General features: G+C 32.3%; 1 protein-coding gene across 2 annotated transcripts in view; it reads right to left on the minus strand.

Annotated features, from left to right (window-relative positions):
• Nucleotides 1-14,038, minus strand: part of LOC127734712 (non-structural maintenance of chromosomes element 1 homolog) — a 61,895-nt gene that overhangs the window by 20,146 nt on the left and 27,711 nt on the right. The window contains exons 1-3 of one of the 2 annotated variants that reach the window (XM_052244726.1): nucleotides 13,030-13,138; nucleotides 2,567-2,697; nucleotides 182-321 (exon numbers count right to left, since the gene is read on the minus strand). In XM_052244726.1, coding sequence (XP_052100686.1) covers nucleotides 182-321; nucleotides 2,567-2,678 — 252 coding nt within the window. In that variant the 5' untranslated portion in view covers nucleotides 2,679-2,697; nucleotides 13,030-13,138. Of the gene's footprint in view, nucleotides 1-181; nucleotides 322-2,566; nucleotides 2,698-13,029; nucleotides 13,139-14,038 lie in introns of those variants that run through there. The other variant, XM_052244735.1, reaches the window with a different exon arrangement.

Genomic DNA, 14,038 nt, shown 5'->3' on the forward strand with positions numbered 1-14,038 from the left:
TACTTACCAAACAGTAAATCAATATCACATACTTACCAAACAGTAAGTCAATATCCTGTACTTACCAAACAGTAAATCAATATCCCGTACTTACCAAACAGTAAGTCAATATCATGTACTTACCAAACAGTAAATCAATATCATGTACTTACCAAACAGTAAATCAATATCCCGTACTTACCAAACAGTAAAAACTTTTTCCTTCTTCCTCACTAACACCTTTTTTAATTTCCATGTGAAACGGTTGAATATTTCTATTTATAGATCTCACAAATTCCAACAAATGTGCTTTCTGATCTTCTTCCTTTTCTGCATATTTCTCTTTAAAACATAATAAACACTTCAAATTTAAACATAATAAACACTTCAAATTAAATTAAATTTGGATGCTAGCAAAAATTAAACAAAGAACTAGAGGCTCACAGGACCCCAAATCACTCACATGGTAAAATATGCAACACTATAATCATTATAATTAGCAACAGTGTATCTTAACACACTATCATATTTGAGCCAGACCCACTCAGTTATATATGTTTAACTATTTGTAGATCTTATCTTGCTGATCATTTAAGCTGTTCACAGTATAAGAATTAAAGAACCTTTGTGAGCACGCTCACATACCCCACACCTCCACACTGTCACTGGGCAAACAAAATCTTACAATCATTCCATACACCAAATATAGTTGAGCTATTGCTTATAGTTTCTAAGAAACAAACTTAACCAGGAAAATTTAACATTGACCAATGAACCATGAAAATGAGGTCAAGGTCAGATGAACCATGCCAAACAGGTATGTACACCTTACCATCAATCTATTCATTTAATATAGTTGACCTATTACTTATAGATAGTACCTAAGAAACAAACTTAACCATGAAAACTTCACATTGACCAATGAACCATGAAAATGAGGTCAGGTCAGATGATACCTGCCAGACAGACATATACACCTTACAATCATTCCATACACCAAATAGCTGACCTATTGCTTGTAGTTTAAGACAAAAGTGCACAGGCTGAAATGTCTCACCTGCTTTACTGACCATTGATTTTATGTTGAAAGTCTTAAAGATAAAGGTTTTACTAAAAGCATTACAGAAACTTAACATTTTTAAAGATCTATGACAATGAGGTCAAGGTGAGATAAATCGTGTCAGACAGACACCTGCCAGGCAGACATGTACACCTTTCAATCATTCCATACACCAAATATAATTAACCTATTGCTTATAGTACTTGAAAAACAGACAAAAACTTAACATTGACCAATGAACCATGAAAATGAGGTCAAGGTCTGATGAAACCTGCTAGACTGACATGTACCCATTACAATCATTCCATACACCAAATACAGTTGACCTACTGCTTATAGTATTTGAGAATGATCACTGATCTATGAAATGAGGTCAAGGTCAGGTGAACTCTGTCTGACAGACATGTAGACATTGCATATACCAAATATAGATATCCTATTATTCATAATAAGTGAGAAATTCACTTGACAAAAAAACTCAATTTTTTTTTCAAGCAGTCGAGACAAAAAATAGACCAAAACACAAACACTTAACACTGAGCAATGAACCGTGAAAATGAGGTCAAAGTCAAATAAAACCTGCCAGACTGATATGTACATTGTAAAATATTTCCACACACCAAATATAGTTGACCTATTGCATATAGTATCAGAAAAAAAGACCAAAGCACAAACACTGAACTTTAACTGCTGAACCATGAAAATGAGGTCAAGGTCAGATGAAAACTGCATGACAGGCATGAGGACCTTGCAAGGTACGCACATACTACATATATTTATCCTATTACTCATTACAAGAGAGAAATTTACATTACAAAAAATAACTTTTTTTCAAGTAGTCACTGAACCATGAAAATGAGGTCAAGGACAAATGACATATGACAGACGGAAACTTCATAACATAAGGCATATGTATACAAAGTATGAAGCATCCAGGTCTTCCACCTTTTAAAATATAAAGCTTTTAAGAAGTTCATTAACGCCGCTGCCGCCGGATCACTATCCCTATGTCGTGCTTTCTGCGACAGAAGTCGCAGGCTCGACAAAAATGGTCAGTAAACTGCGATACCTACCATCATGACCATACAGAGTAGATACACTATGTCAGTTACATACATGTATGCTAGACATTTTTGAAGATCTTAATCAACATCAATCATTTTTGCAGGAGACTGTTTCTTTCCATCTATTACAGCATTAAAACACAAAATGGATAAAACTAATCATTTTAGGGATATAAATCCCATAAGGACTGGTTGGCAATATCAGTTGTGTTGATTTGATTTTCCTTTTTACTAATCATTATTGCTCTTGTTTCTCTCTAACCATTATACAATATAGTTTTCAAGGAGTGGTTCTTTTACACACATTGTACATGTCAGATAGCTCGTCAGCTGTAGTAACATCTTAAAATAATTTGTCATTTTTCATTTTGTAATTAAACAACTTAAAAAAACAAGTAAAATCAATTGACTTACATTTACTTATAATTACCAATACCTACTTTAATTATATACTTGTACTTACCATTGAATTTAAGACAACAAGTTCTGTACAATTGTCGCACCTCCTTAGCATCTAGTAGTCCTCTCGACATGAAAGACTGTAGGAACAGTTTATGACTATCTTTCATTGACATGGTTTACTGGTCTCTACTCCTGTTAAAATTTAGCAAGATTTATTTTCAAAGAAATACAGTCAGAAGTTCACTTTTGTACCATACATCCAAAGATTCTCTTTAGATTTTTTTTTGTTCATCCTAAAGAATGAACTTTTATTAAAGCATGTACATTGGATAAAAATCAATTTGCTAATTCATAGTCTAAAGCAATACTAAAATGCACCTGCGCTTTCTCGAAAATATTTTTATAGTGTACTACTTTTGAGTCAAGACATATTATAGAAACTTCATCAGCTTTGACTCAAAATACTAACTTTGACCTTTTTTCAACTGGATCACTATTCACCTTAAATTCATAACCCTTTTTAGAGTGAAATTTCATCACCCTACTTGCTATTTGAGGCATCAAACATGGAAGAAATAAATTTGGAGGGTGTATGAACAATACCAATACCAGGTCTGGACCTGCTTGGCTGCATGTAATTGATTGATGTAGCATGTATACTGGAGCACTTGTGCTGAAGCCAAGAAAACTTTGACAAAAACTTTGGTTATACAATGAATGTAGTAAAATTTCAAAATATTGGCAAACAGGAAGTGGCTACATGGCAGATTTAAAAATTGCTTACTGGCTGCAACTTGACATTATTAAGGTGCAGACCAAATATGAAATCATTTCCTTTATTCAAAAGGAGCCGAGAAAACTTTAACAAAAATTTTCCTTGTACAATTAAAATATGTGTGTTGTAAATTTCAAACTACATGTATCAGCAAGTAGGAAGAAGCTACACAGCAGATGTAAAAATTTCCTACTTGCTACAACTCAACATAACTTAGCTGCAGACCAAATATTAAATCATTCCCTTCAATGAGAGCAAAGAAAATTTGACGAATTTTCCTTGTACAATGAGTGTTGGAAAATTTTAAAATATGGGCAAACAAGAAGTGGATAAATAAAAAACTAGAGGCTCTCAAGAGCCTGTGCTGCTCACCTGTATTTACTGATGCTTTGGAAATCATGTAAAATAAGGTTAAAATCATAATTAATAGTATTAGACATTAGATATTATAATGATATCTAAGATAATAACAAAAAACTGCAAAATTTTTGTAAAATTACTAACTCAGGGGCAGTAACCCAACAACGGGTTGTCGGATTCGTCTGAAAATTTCAGGGCAGATAAATCTAAATCTGATGAACATTTTTGGCACCTGTCAGATTTGCTCTGAATGCTTTAGTTTCAGAGATATATACCAAAAACTGCATTTTACCCCTATGTTCTATTTTTAACCAAGTCGGCCATGATGGTTAGAAGGCGGGGTCATCGGACAAATTTTTTAAACTAGATACCCTAATAATGATTATGGCCAAGTATGGTTAAATTTGTCTGAGTAGTTTCAGAGAAGATTTTTGTAAAAGATTACAAAAATTTACAAAAAATTGTTAAAAATTGACTATTAAGGGCAATAACTCCTAAAGGGGTCGACTGACAATTTTGGTCATGACAACTTATTAGTAGATCTTACTTTGCTGAACATTATCGCTGTTTACAGTTTATCTCTATCTATAATAATATTCAAGATAATAACCAAAAACTGCAAAATTTCCTTAAAATTACCAATTCAGGGGCAGCAACCCAACAACAGTTTGTCAGATTTGTCTGAAAATTTCAGGGCAGATAGATCTTGACCTGATAATCAGTTTTACCCATGTCAGATTTACTCTTAATGCTTTGGTTTCAGAGATACAAGCCAAAATCTACATTTTACCCCTATGTTCTATTTTTAGCCATGGCGGCCATCTTGGTTGGTTGGCAGGGTCATTGGACACATTTTTTAAAACTAGATACCCTAATGATGATTGTGGCCAAGTTTGGTTAAATTTGGCCCTGTGGTTTCAGAGGAGAAGATTTTTGTAAAAAGCTAACGATGACGGACGACGGACGCCAAGTGATGAGAAAAGCTCACTTGGCCATTCAGGCCAGGTGAGCTAAAAATGAGAAGATGTGGCATGATTGCCAATGAGACAACTATTTACAAGAGACCAAATGACACAGAAATTAACAACTATAGGTCACCGTACGGCCTTCAACAATGAGTTAAACCCATACCTTTTAGTCAGCTACAACAGGCCCCAAAATGACAAATGTAAAACAAATCAAACTAGAAAACTAACAGCCTTTTTTATGTACAAAATAATGAAAAATAAAAATGATATACAGCAACAAATGACAACCACTGAATTACAGGCTCCTGACTTGGGACAGGCGTATACAGAATGTGGCGGGGTTAAAATAGTTTGAAGGATTTAAAAATAGCTTACTGGCTACAACTCAACATTATAAAGCTGCAAACCAAATATAAAATCATTCCCTTTTCTTGAAGATGAGAAAACTTTGACGAAAATTTTCCTTGTACAATGAGTTTTTTTAAATTAAAAACTATTGGCAAACAGGTAGTCGCGATACACCAAAAGTAAAAAAAGTTGCTTACTAGCTACAACTCAACATTATAAAGTTGCAGAAGAAATATTAAATCATTCCCTTGTATTGATGATGAGAAAACTTTGATGAAAATCTTCCTTGTACAATGAGTGTTGTAGAAATTCAAACTATTGAATTTACAGGAAGTGGATACATGTGAGATGTAAAAATTACTTCCTCACTACAACTCAATATTTTAAAGCTGCACACCACATATTAAATCATTTCTTTCATTGAAGCCAAGAAAACTTTCATGAAAGATTTCTTTCAGACAGACGGATAGAGTTGAGCAGTTACAAGACCTGCTCCAACATATGGCGACGCAGCAAAAAATATTTGCAAGTATTATACAGTGTCCACACGACGGACTATATTGGTTGACAACGTAAAGCAAAGGGCAATAATTGTGTCATCAAGCTAATAATTTAGCTCATTTGGAATAGTGCTAACGTACTGTGCGTGCCAGGGGTCTACAGATAGAAACCTGCTTGTTAAAATGGTAATTAAGCATTTTTCATATTTCATTACAATAATAATCAAAAAGATATAAGGTCCATACATTTACCCAAAAACAAAACATATGCTCCAGAATACTAAACCCCAAAAGTAATATTTTGATAGGAAAACCAAGAAAAAGAAATATCAATGCAAATGGCATCTACTTTACTTACAAAATCAGTGAGCGCTTTGTATACATGTAAATTGATCTGTAATAAATCCATAATTCAATAGGTGATAATTATCAGTTCTTTTCTTTAGACAACTATCAAAATTGCAGAGTTTTAACTACTGTAAACTGGGAAATTTTCGCGGTATGAGTTATTCCCCATTATATTACCTTTCTAACAGCATTTATATATTTGCACCCTCAATGTGATAAATCCTCTTATACATAAAGAGGAGATAGAATAAAAATGCTTAATTGCTCTGAGAACATGGAGAAGAAAAACAAAATTATTAATTTACCAAAGTAACCACCAACCCCTGAGAAAAACTGTAATTTTACACAATTGATAAAACAATAAAATAAATTAAATTACTAAAAATTTAATCATATCATCATTTATTTCTATATCATTTGAACTATTTGATGTTATATTTGAATACCAAAATATACAAAACGGTTTCCAGATTCAGCAAGATTTCTTCCAGAATTCACATTGTATATTTTTCTGGTATATTAACTTTAATATGGTGTTTTCTTTTCAATCATTAGAAATAAATTGTTAAAAATAACTTCAAGAGTTGATCTAATGTGAGAATTGCACAATAATTATGTGCCAAAAAAAAAAAATTATGTTTCAACAACTTTTTAAAATTTTGATTTTATCATTAAAATGATTGTTTGATTGTTTGTGTTTTAACACCACTTTCAGCAGTCTTGGCTAAATTGTGTCCACCAATTTGGTAGTAAAAGTGCTCAGATCGCCACGGACTAATCCTAGTCAATTAAGATTGGAGTCAAAAGCAACAGCCACGAGCTGACTTTGAACTCACAACCTCAGTGTTGACAGGCTATTGACCAGTGATTTTGCCAGCGCTCATCCTTTTCGCCATTTACGAAACGATTTTCGAAATTACAAAAGTAATTCTGACTAATTTGTAACAGTTATAGCTTGGCGACAAAAGGGGAAAAATTATATTTTGGAATTTTTTGTAACTAGTGAAGGAATTATTCCGGATTGTCATGCTTTCTCAGCACTAGTTGGTTTATCAATGTCTTTCAGTATGGACATGCTGTTGTGACAAGGACTAATCATGAAATGGAAACAGGAATATTCAAAGTCAATGAAAATGTATTTAAAACATATCATCAAGTTAAGGTTTGCCTCTAAAATTAATCTTTAAAGTTCACATGCATTAACCAGGGACATCAAATTTTTTTTTTACACACACAGTAACTTGCTCAAACATACATTTTGTAGCTTAAATGTTTAGGGAAAATGTTGTGAAAACATACAAATTATCTTAAATTTTTCCTTTTGTGTGTTCCTATGCAACAGTTGTTTTTCTTTATAAACAATGTTTTTCATATGTCTATAATGAGTTGAATATTAAGAGTTGTCTCCCATACACCAAGGATTTCACTATTGCTGGACTCAAAACAAATTTGAAGTAAATTTCAGTAGTCTCCCATTTAGAGAAGTTTCTGTGGTGGTCCAAATTTTATAAACGCTATAATTTCATCAGATAACAGTCAAACACCCGAAAAAATGAAGTAAATCCTACAGAATTACAAAGCTGTTTATGCCAATATGTTGACTGAAATTAAAAGAAAAAAAAAAAAAAGCTGACATATGTACAGTGTTTTCCATAAGAACCGGCCGCCGGCCAAATTGACCGTTTCAGTTTTATGGCCTGTTCAATCGTCATCAGCAAAAACAAATATGGGTGCTTATTTAACTTATTGGATTATTTTGAGCGTTGCAATTATTATTATTGTTCTTAATTTATATTTACATTTGAGAGTGCCGGTTAGTATTTCTATCGGAACACTCAGCCGTTATCCATGGAACGAGATTTCTTAGGAAAATCCCAAGAGATATCGAGTATATATACAAAGTCGTGCCATGATGAATGATGAAACGTTCAATTACAGATTTTTTCCACGCTAAGAGACACAAAGGTGTGCATTTTTACGATAATATATTGATAATGTTTGCATGCACGAGTTTGTTTTTCAATTTGTTCTGTTGTGTTTAGTTTAATTCGTGAATGAATCAATGGCTTGATAATTGATTGGCCTGACGGTTAGAATAGACCCACCAAGGCCTGAAAACTTAAAACTTAAAAGTGCAGACATAATTTTTAGAAAAAATGTACTGCTATCGTGAAGACTGTAATAGTATGTCCATTTGACAAGCATGAAATATTGTCTTAGAATTCACCAGTTGCCATGATTTTGAGTCTAGATTTAAAAAATTACTGTTAGGCCAAAATGAATGAAAAACCCTGCACGTAGCTCTCCTATACATGGTCTTTCAACTGGTGCTTTTCCCAAAAATTGTTGATGTCACAAATTAATGTTCCATGATGCGTTTTTACCAGAAATGACCCCATAACCAGGGCAGTTTATTCACAAATTTAAAATTGTCTATTGATACCTCTGAAAAACAGCATCTTCCAAGGGATTAAACACATAATCAACCAGGTATAAATATATTTACACTTGTAGTATGTAAATTTGTTTACCAATACTTAAAATCTCATAAGTTCTTGCAAATTTTGCATCACAATTTGAAAAATTGGATGCCATTATTAAAAAGTGATTGTTGCTTGACGTCAGAAGGTTGTTTGTAGATAGATCTAGGGTCATTCGGACACAAAATTCAGCCAAATACCAAAAGTGTTAAATGCTAGCAGTGTATGGCAAATCAACAACAACACTCATATAAATAAATTAAATGCTATTCAAAGAAAAGGACTAGCCTTATGTCTCAACCAACCAACAACAGCTAGTATAGAAGCCTTAGTAGTAGTAGCAGGAATACTTCCACTGGACCTCAAAAGAGAAGAAGCCGGTATAAGACAAATTGCAAAAATAAAATCATATAAAATCACTATCCCTATTAAACAAATTTTTGAAGATTGGAAAAATATAAATGAACCTGAAAAAATAATCTCACCAATTGGAAGAATGGTATTACAGTCTGAAGACATGAAGAGGTCAACAGAGATTGATTCTGATTGTATAGAGTATTAATTTGAATTCCGAGGGTTAGCAGCCTCAAAATCACCACCAGAGTATTGGAAAAATCTCGGAAGTTCAAAGTCTAGATCAGGGGAACAAGCATTTCAGGGAAAGACTATTATTTTGGAAAAAATACATCAACTAAAAAAGAATACAACATTAGCTTTCACTGATGGCTCCTGCAAAGGAAACCCAGGTCCATGCGGGGCTGGGGCAGCTATTTTAATATCAAACAGCACAGAACATGTGGAGTTAACACAGCCAGTTTCCAATAGAGGATCTATTTTATTAGGGGAATTAGTAGCTATCAAGCTGGTAATAGATTTTCTTATAATTCCAAACAACAGAAAAAACAATGAATCCATCAAAATTTTTTCAGACAGCCAATCAGCAATTGGAATTTTCACTTTAAATTGGAAATCAGATAATTACGGCAAAACTATTCATGATATTAAAATCGGTATATTGGCACTAAAATCTGAAGGAATCATTGTTTCCATTGAATGGACCCCTGGACACGCTGATATACAAGGTAATGAACTAGCAGACCAACTAGCTAAAAAAGCAGCACAGGAGGCAGAAAAAATACAAGGCATTCCAATATTTACAAAACAAGATATACAGAAAGGAGCAAAAGACAGTGTAATGTTAAAATGGCAAAACCGATGGGACACCAGTGATAAAGGAGGAAGATATTATTCCTTTCAACAAAATGTAAAAAATACAATTCCAAAAGACAAACCGTCAACTGAAATATATCGGATAACTACTAGTTTAAGAACAGGATATTGTAATTTAAACTCTTACAAATCAATGATATGCCCAGCACTCATCGACAAATGCAGCTGTGGACAAATAGAAACAGTTGACCATTATCTATTGTATTGTGAAAATTATGAGGAAGCTAGAGAGAAACTCCTCTCTGCACTCTACTTCATAACATCAAAACTAACACTTGAATCAGATGTATTATTAGCAACAACAGAAAATGAAAATTACAAACATCACATAGAAGATATTCAACATTTGTTAGGGGTCTTTATTAAAGATACTGGAAGGTTCACAAAATAGATAGTTAAGGTTTTATAAGGGTTAATTATTTATTCACTTTTTTTTTTTAATTTATTAATTAATTAATTATTTAATTATTTATTTATTTATTTATTTATTTTTCTCTGCAGTGCCACATCATAAATACAAATGTACTAATGAGTTTTATACAATAGTGACATAAAATTACCAGAGTGATCGAAAATACAGAGAGATTATAGTGTCAAGTTGACACTTCTAAAGACTTCTAGACTATAGACCTTATTGCTATTTGGGAATCTGCGACAATTGATCAGAGAATCTGTGATACTTGAACACTTTTTCTTTGTGTAGTCTGACATTTGCTATAGTGATGCCAAATTTAAGGGAACGCTTAAGTTGTCCAGTTATGGCAGACAAATAGCGATAAGGTGTATTTAGAAGTTTCTTACCAAAAGTTGTTGCCTTTAATCTAAAGCACTTAGTTAATTTTCCCATTGAATACAAACAACTTTTTTGGAGCTATATGGTCAAAAGAGACATACAGAGAAGTTATAAAGTTACATTTTTTTCTTTCAATTACTAATTTGTTTATTAACCCTCTTGCTGCCGAGTTTTTTTCTTGCTTTGTCGCGCCAAAAGCATCTTGACTTTTCATATCTGTGACGTTGCAAAACTTGTGCCTATCTGTAGAACAGCGCTTTCCCGCCGTTCATAATTTTTCCCGCGTCAATGTAGCCGTAATTATGAAAAGCGATGTAAAAGTAATTTAATGAAAACTATGGCTCTAAAATTGTTATAAACGATGTTTTTAATACAACATTATTTAAAAATACAACTTTTAACCTTGAAATATATTTTTTTTTTATCTTTCTTGTCTTTAAAAAAAATGAAAATAATATACCCATTGCTACTAGCTTTATAAGCGCTTTTGTTTTATCTTTGTCAAGTGAAATGCATAACTGATTCTTAACCACCTCTAAAATACTAAAATATATTTATCCTTGTTATCCGATTAGCTAAGTAAACCTTGTTATAATTGATAAATACCGTAAAAAAATCTCTAAAATAATTATATAAACAAAACAACGGCACCCAATGAAAATAAAATATAAAAACAATGCGTGTACAAAAAAAATAAATAAAAACTCTGAGCAGCCGATTCTATGAACTATACTTCTTGTTGTAAAGTATCAAACGTGTCAGATTAGAATTTTCATTCCAAGCCTTGTTTCGGTAGGCGTGGAAATAATTTTTATAGGCATTATTATCCATATTCATTTTGTTTATTTTTTAATCATGTTTATTATTATTTTGTTGACCACTTATTGCTCAAAATTTTAGAGAAATGTTTGAAAATACGAATTTAAAAAAACCCAGAAAAACGAGGGAAGAAATTCTCTAAAATTAATTTCTATTGTCTACAAGTGAACCTGAATCAATAATAATTCATTTTCATTTTCTATGATGAAGTACACACTGTAATTGGCATACACGAAATATCTTTTAAAATCTGTTGATTGATAAATTGTTCTCTTCTCAACGTTCAGGGGCAAGTATTTCATGCAATATTAAGGAAGTCTGAAATCTAATGTACAATAAATCTGTTGCTCAGTGGGTCCTACAAAGTAAAAGATCTGTGATGAATGGCTGAAAATTGAGGTTGCCACTGGGAAAGGATGATGTGTAGGATAGGAAAAGAAATCATTGGGTCACCTACTACATGTACTAATTCAACTTGTGACATCCCCATTTCGAATGAAAATAAATATTTTTAGAATAGTGCTTCAACGATGAAACGGGTATAAAATGTATTGAAATATCGTATGGCAATACAAGTATATCGGGTAACATTTGTGTACTTTTACAAAAAAAATCTTCACTGAGAATTCAATCGCGGCATTTGAGCCCCAAGTTCTCTTAAATAAAGCGTGTATTGTGAATATTAATATTTCGCGTAATCAAGTGTAACAGTTACCTTTCTATGATTATTTATTAGGAATGCGATTAATATATGAGATATTCTGATTGAAAGATGTATGAAAAAAACAATTAAGAAATTTCTCGAAATCATGCAACATTTTACGTGAAAATGACGAACTAGATAATTAGTAAACACTTTAAATAAGTTGGTATTATAGCACTAACAAGCTTATGATCCTGTATCATTTTTTGACATCCGTTTTAAGTATATTATTCAGGTCAGGAATAAACACCAATTGGTGGATTATACCTCAATTGACGTATAATCCACCAATTGACATATATTGGTATAGACCAATTGACGTATAATGCAAGTTTTTTTGCTATAAAATGCTAGTGTGAGATAGGAGCATCATTTTGCAACTTACAACCTATTTTATGACCATTATTGAGTCCTCCGAAAGTTTCAGTATTGTCAAAGCCTGCTGCATCTCTTGAGAATGCATGTGTACAACAATTCTTTTGATGAAACATCTGTACTATTGACCATGATTGACTTTTAATAATGAAAGTCAAGTATTAACAAAGAGCTTCATTCACCTGTGGAGTTGTACTCATAATCACATGACTGCAGACAGTATTGATGTCCATTGACAGGTGATTAGTGATAAATTTTCCAATCAAGAATTGACAAGATAACAATAGAAGAAACTGCAAATACAATTATTGATTAAATGCAATATGTTATGTCACTATACTAAACTAGGAATGTTTGACATGTTTTCATACAATAATATGGTTTTAAGAAAACAATGCTCCATTTTGGTTGAATAATTTGCTTTGAAAAACAAAGAATTATACGTCAATTGGTCTATACCATTATATGTCAATCGGTGGATTATACGTCAATTGAGGTATAATCCACCAATTGGTGGTTATTCCTGACCTGTTATTCAGTTTGCTTCATTCCCGCCAAAATCGTCCTTTTGGCGCCGTCTTTTGACGTTGTCAGTGCCCCTCAGTATTGTGACGTTACCATGGACCTTTGACGTTCTACACAATCAACAAGATTTGTGTGTAGAATCCATAAATGTCCCTTTGGCAGCAAGAGGGTTAAATAATTGTATTTTCCCAGTTTAACAGTATTAAACGGGTAAACGGGTATGTGTACACCACGTGTGCAACATTTATCAACAGTGAGTTTTGAAGTCCATCTATTAAATCAAATGTAACGGGGACTCACTATAAATAGCAAGTAATCGTGTCTTTTTTCTTATTTTCAATATCTGTTTATATTTTTGTTCCTGGTTCCCGCCAAATCCTAATAATTGACTGGTTACCGTTAAACTTCGAATCTAAAATGAGCTAACGGAAAGATAAAATCTGTGAAAATTGATAATCTCTACAAAAATATAACACAATTGACAAGATTTTGTATCAATTCTGTACGATTTTAAAAAAAATTTAGACTCATAATTTTTGTTGATGTGTAACTATATATAACATTTGGTTTAAATTTAGAGATTAATTTGGGATGACCTAAAATATAGTCTGTTAAATCGGACCACTAATGGTTATATACTTGTAAATCAAATTTCTGTGCTACAAGTTTTTCAAACCCCTAGATTAATAAAAATATTTTACAAAATTTAGGATATTCATATCTTGAGGATAAGTAGTTGATTAACAAAAGAGCACTTTTCAGTCGAGAAAAACAAAGAATTTATGATCAGTGCTTGCGGTGAATTCAAAATGCAAACATACAGGAATCTTCTGAACTTACGGTTTCTTTCGTAAAGTTTACACAATGGGTCAAAGACCATCATATGTTGATTTATTATACAATTTAAATGACAGAACAGCAATATGTAAAATACACACAAGTGCGCATTCTTTAATGATTGAAAGGGCGGTAAGACTTCTTAATATTCCATGAGAAGCGAAAGGTACTGTTCTGTCTGTAATAATGGGGAAATTGAAGATGAACAACATTTCTTATTACAATGCAATATATTTACCTCAAAACGAGAAATATTAGAAAATAAAATAAATATTTTATTTAAAATATAGCGCAACATTAACACTGTTGAAAAAATATCTCAGGCTTGGCACGGTAAACAATAGCTCATTATTACTTAGATTGTCTTCCTCTTTCATATCAGAGTGTCTAAATATAAGGAATAGTTTAATGATATGATATACTAATATGTAACTTTTCATTCTATCATGTCTGTTAATATTGCAATATATGC

This window comes from Mytilus californianus, unplaced genomic scaffold (assembly GCF_021869535.1).
Source record: "Mytilus californianus isolate M0D057914Y unplaced genomic scaffold, xbMytCali1.0.p SCAF_1, whole genome shotgun sequence".
Classification (NCBI taxonomy): Eukaryota; Metazoa; Mollusca; class Bivalvia; order Mytilida; family Mytilidae; genus Mytilus; species Mytilus californianus.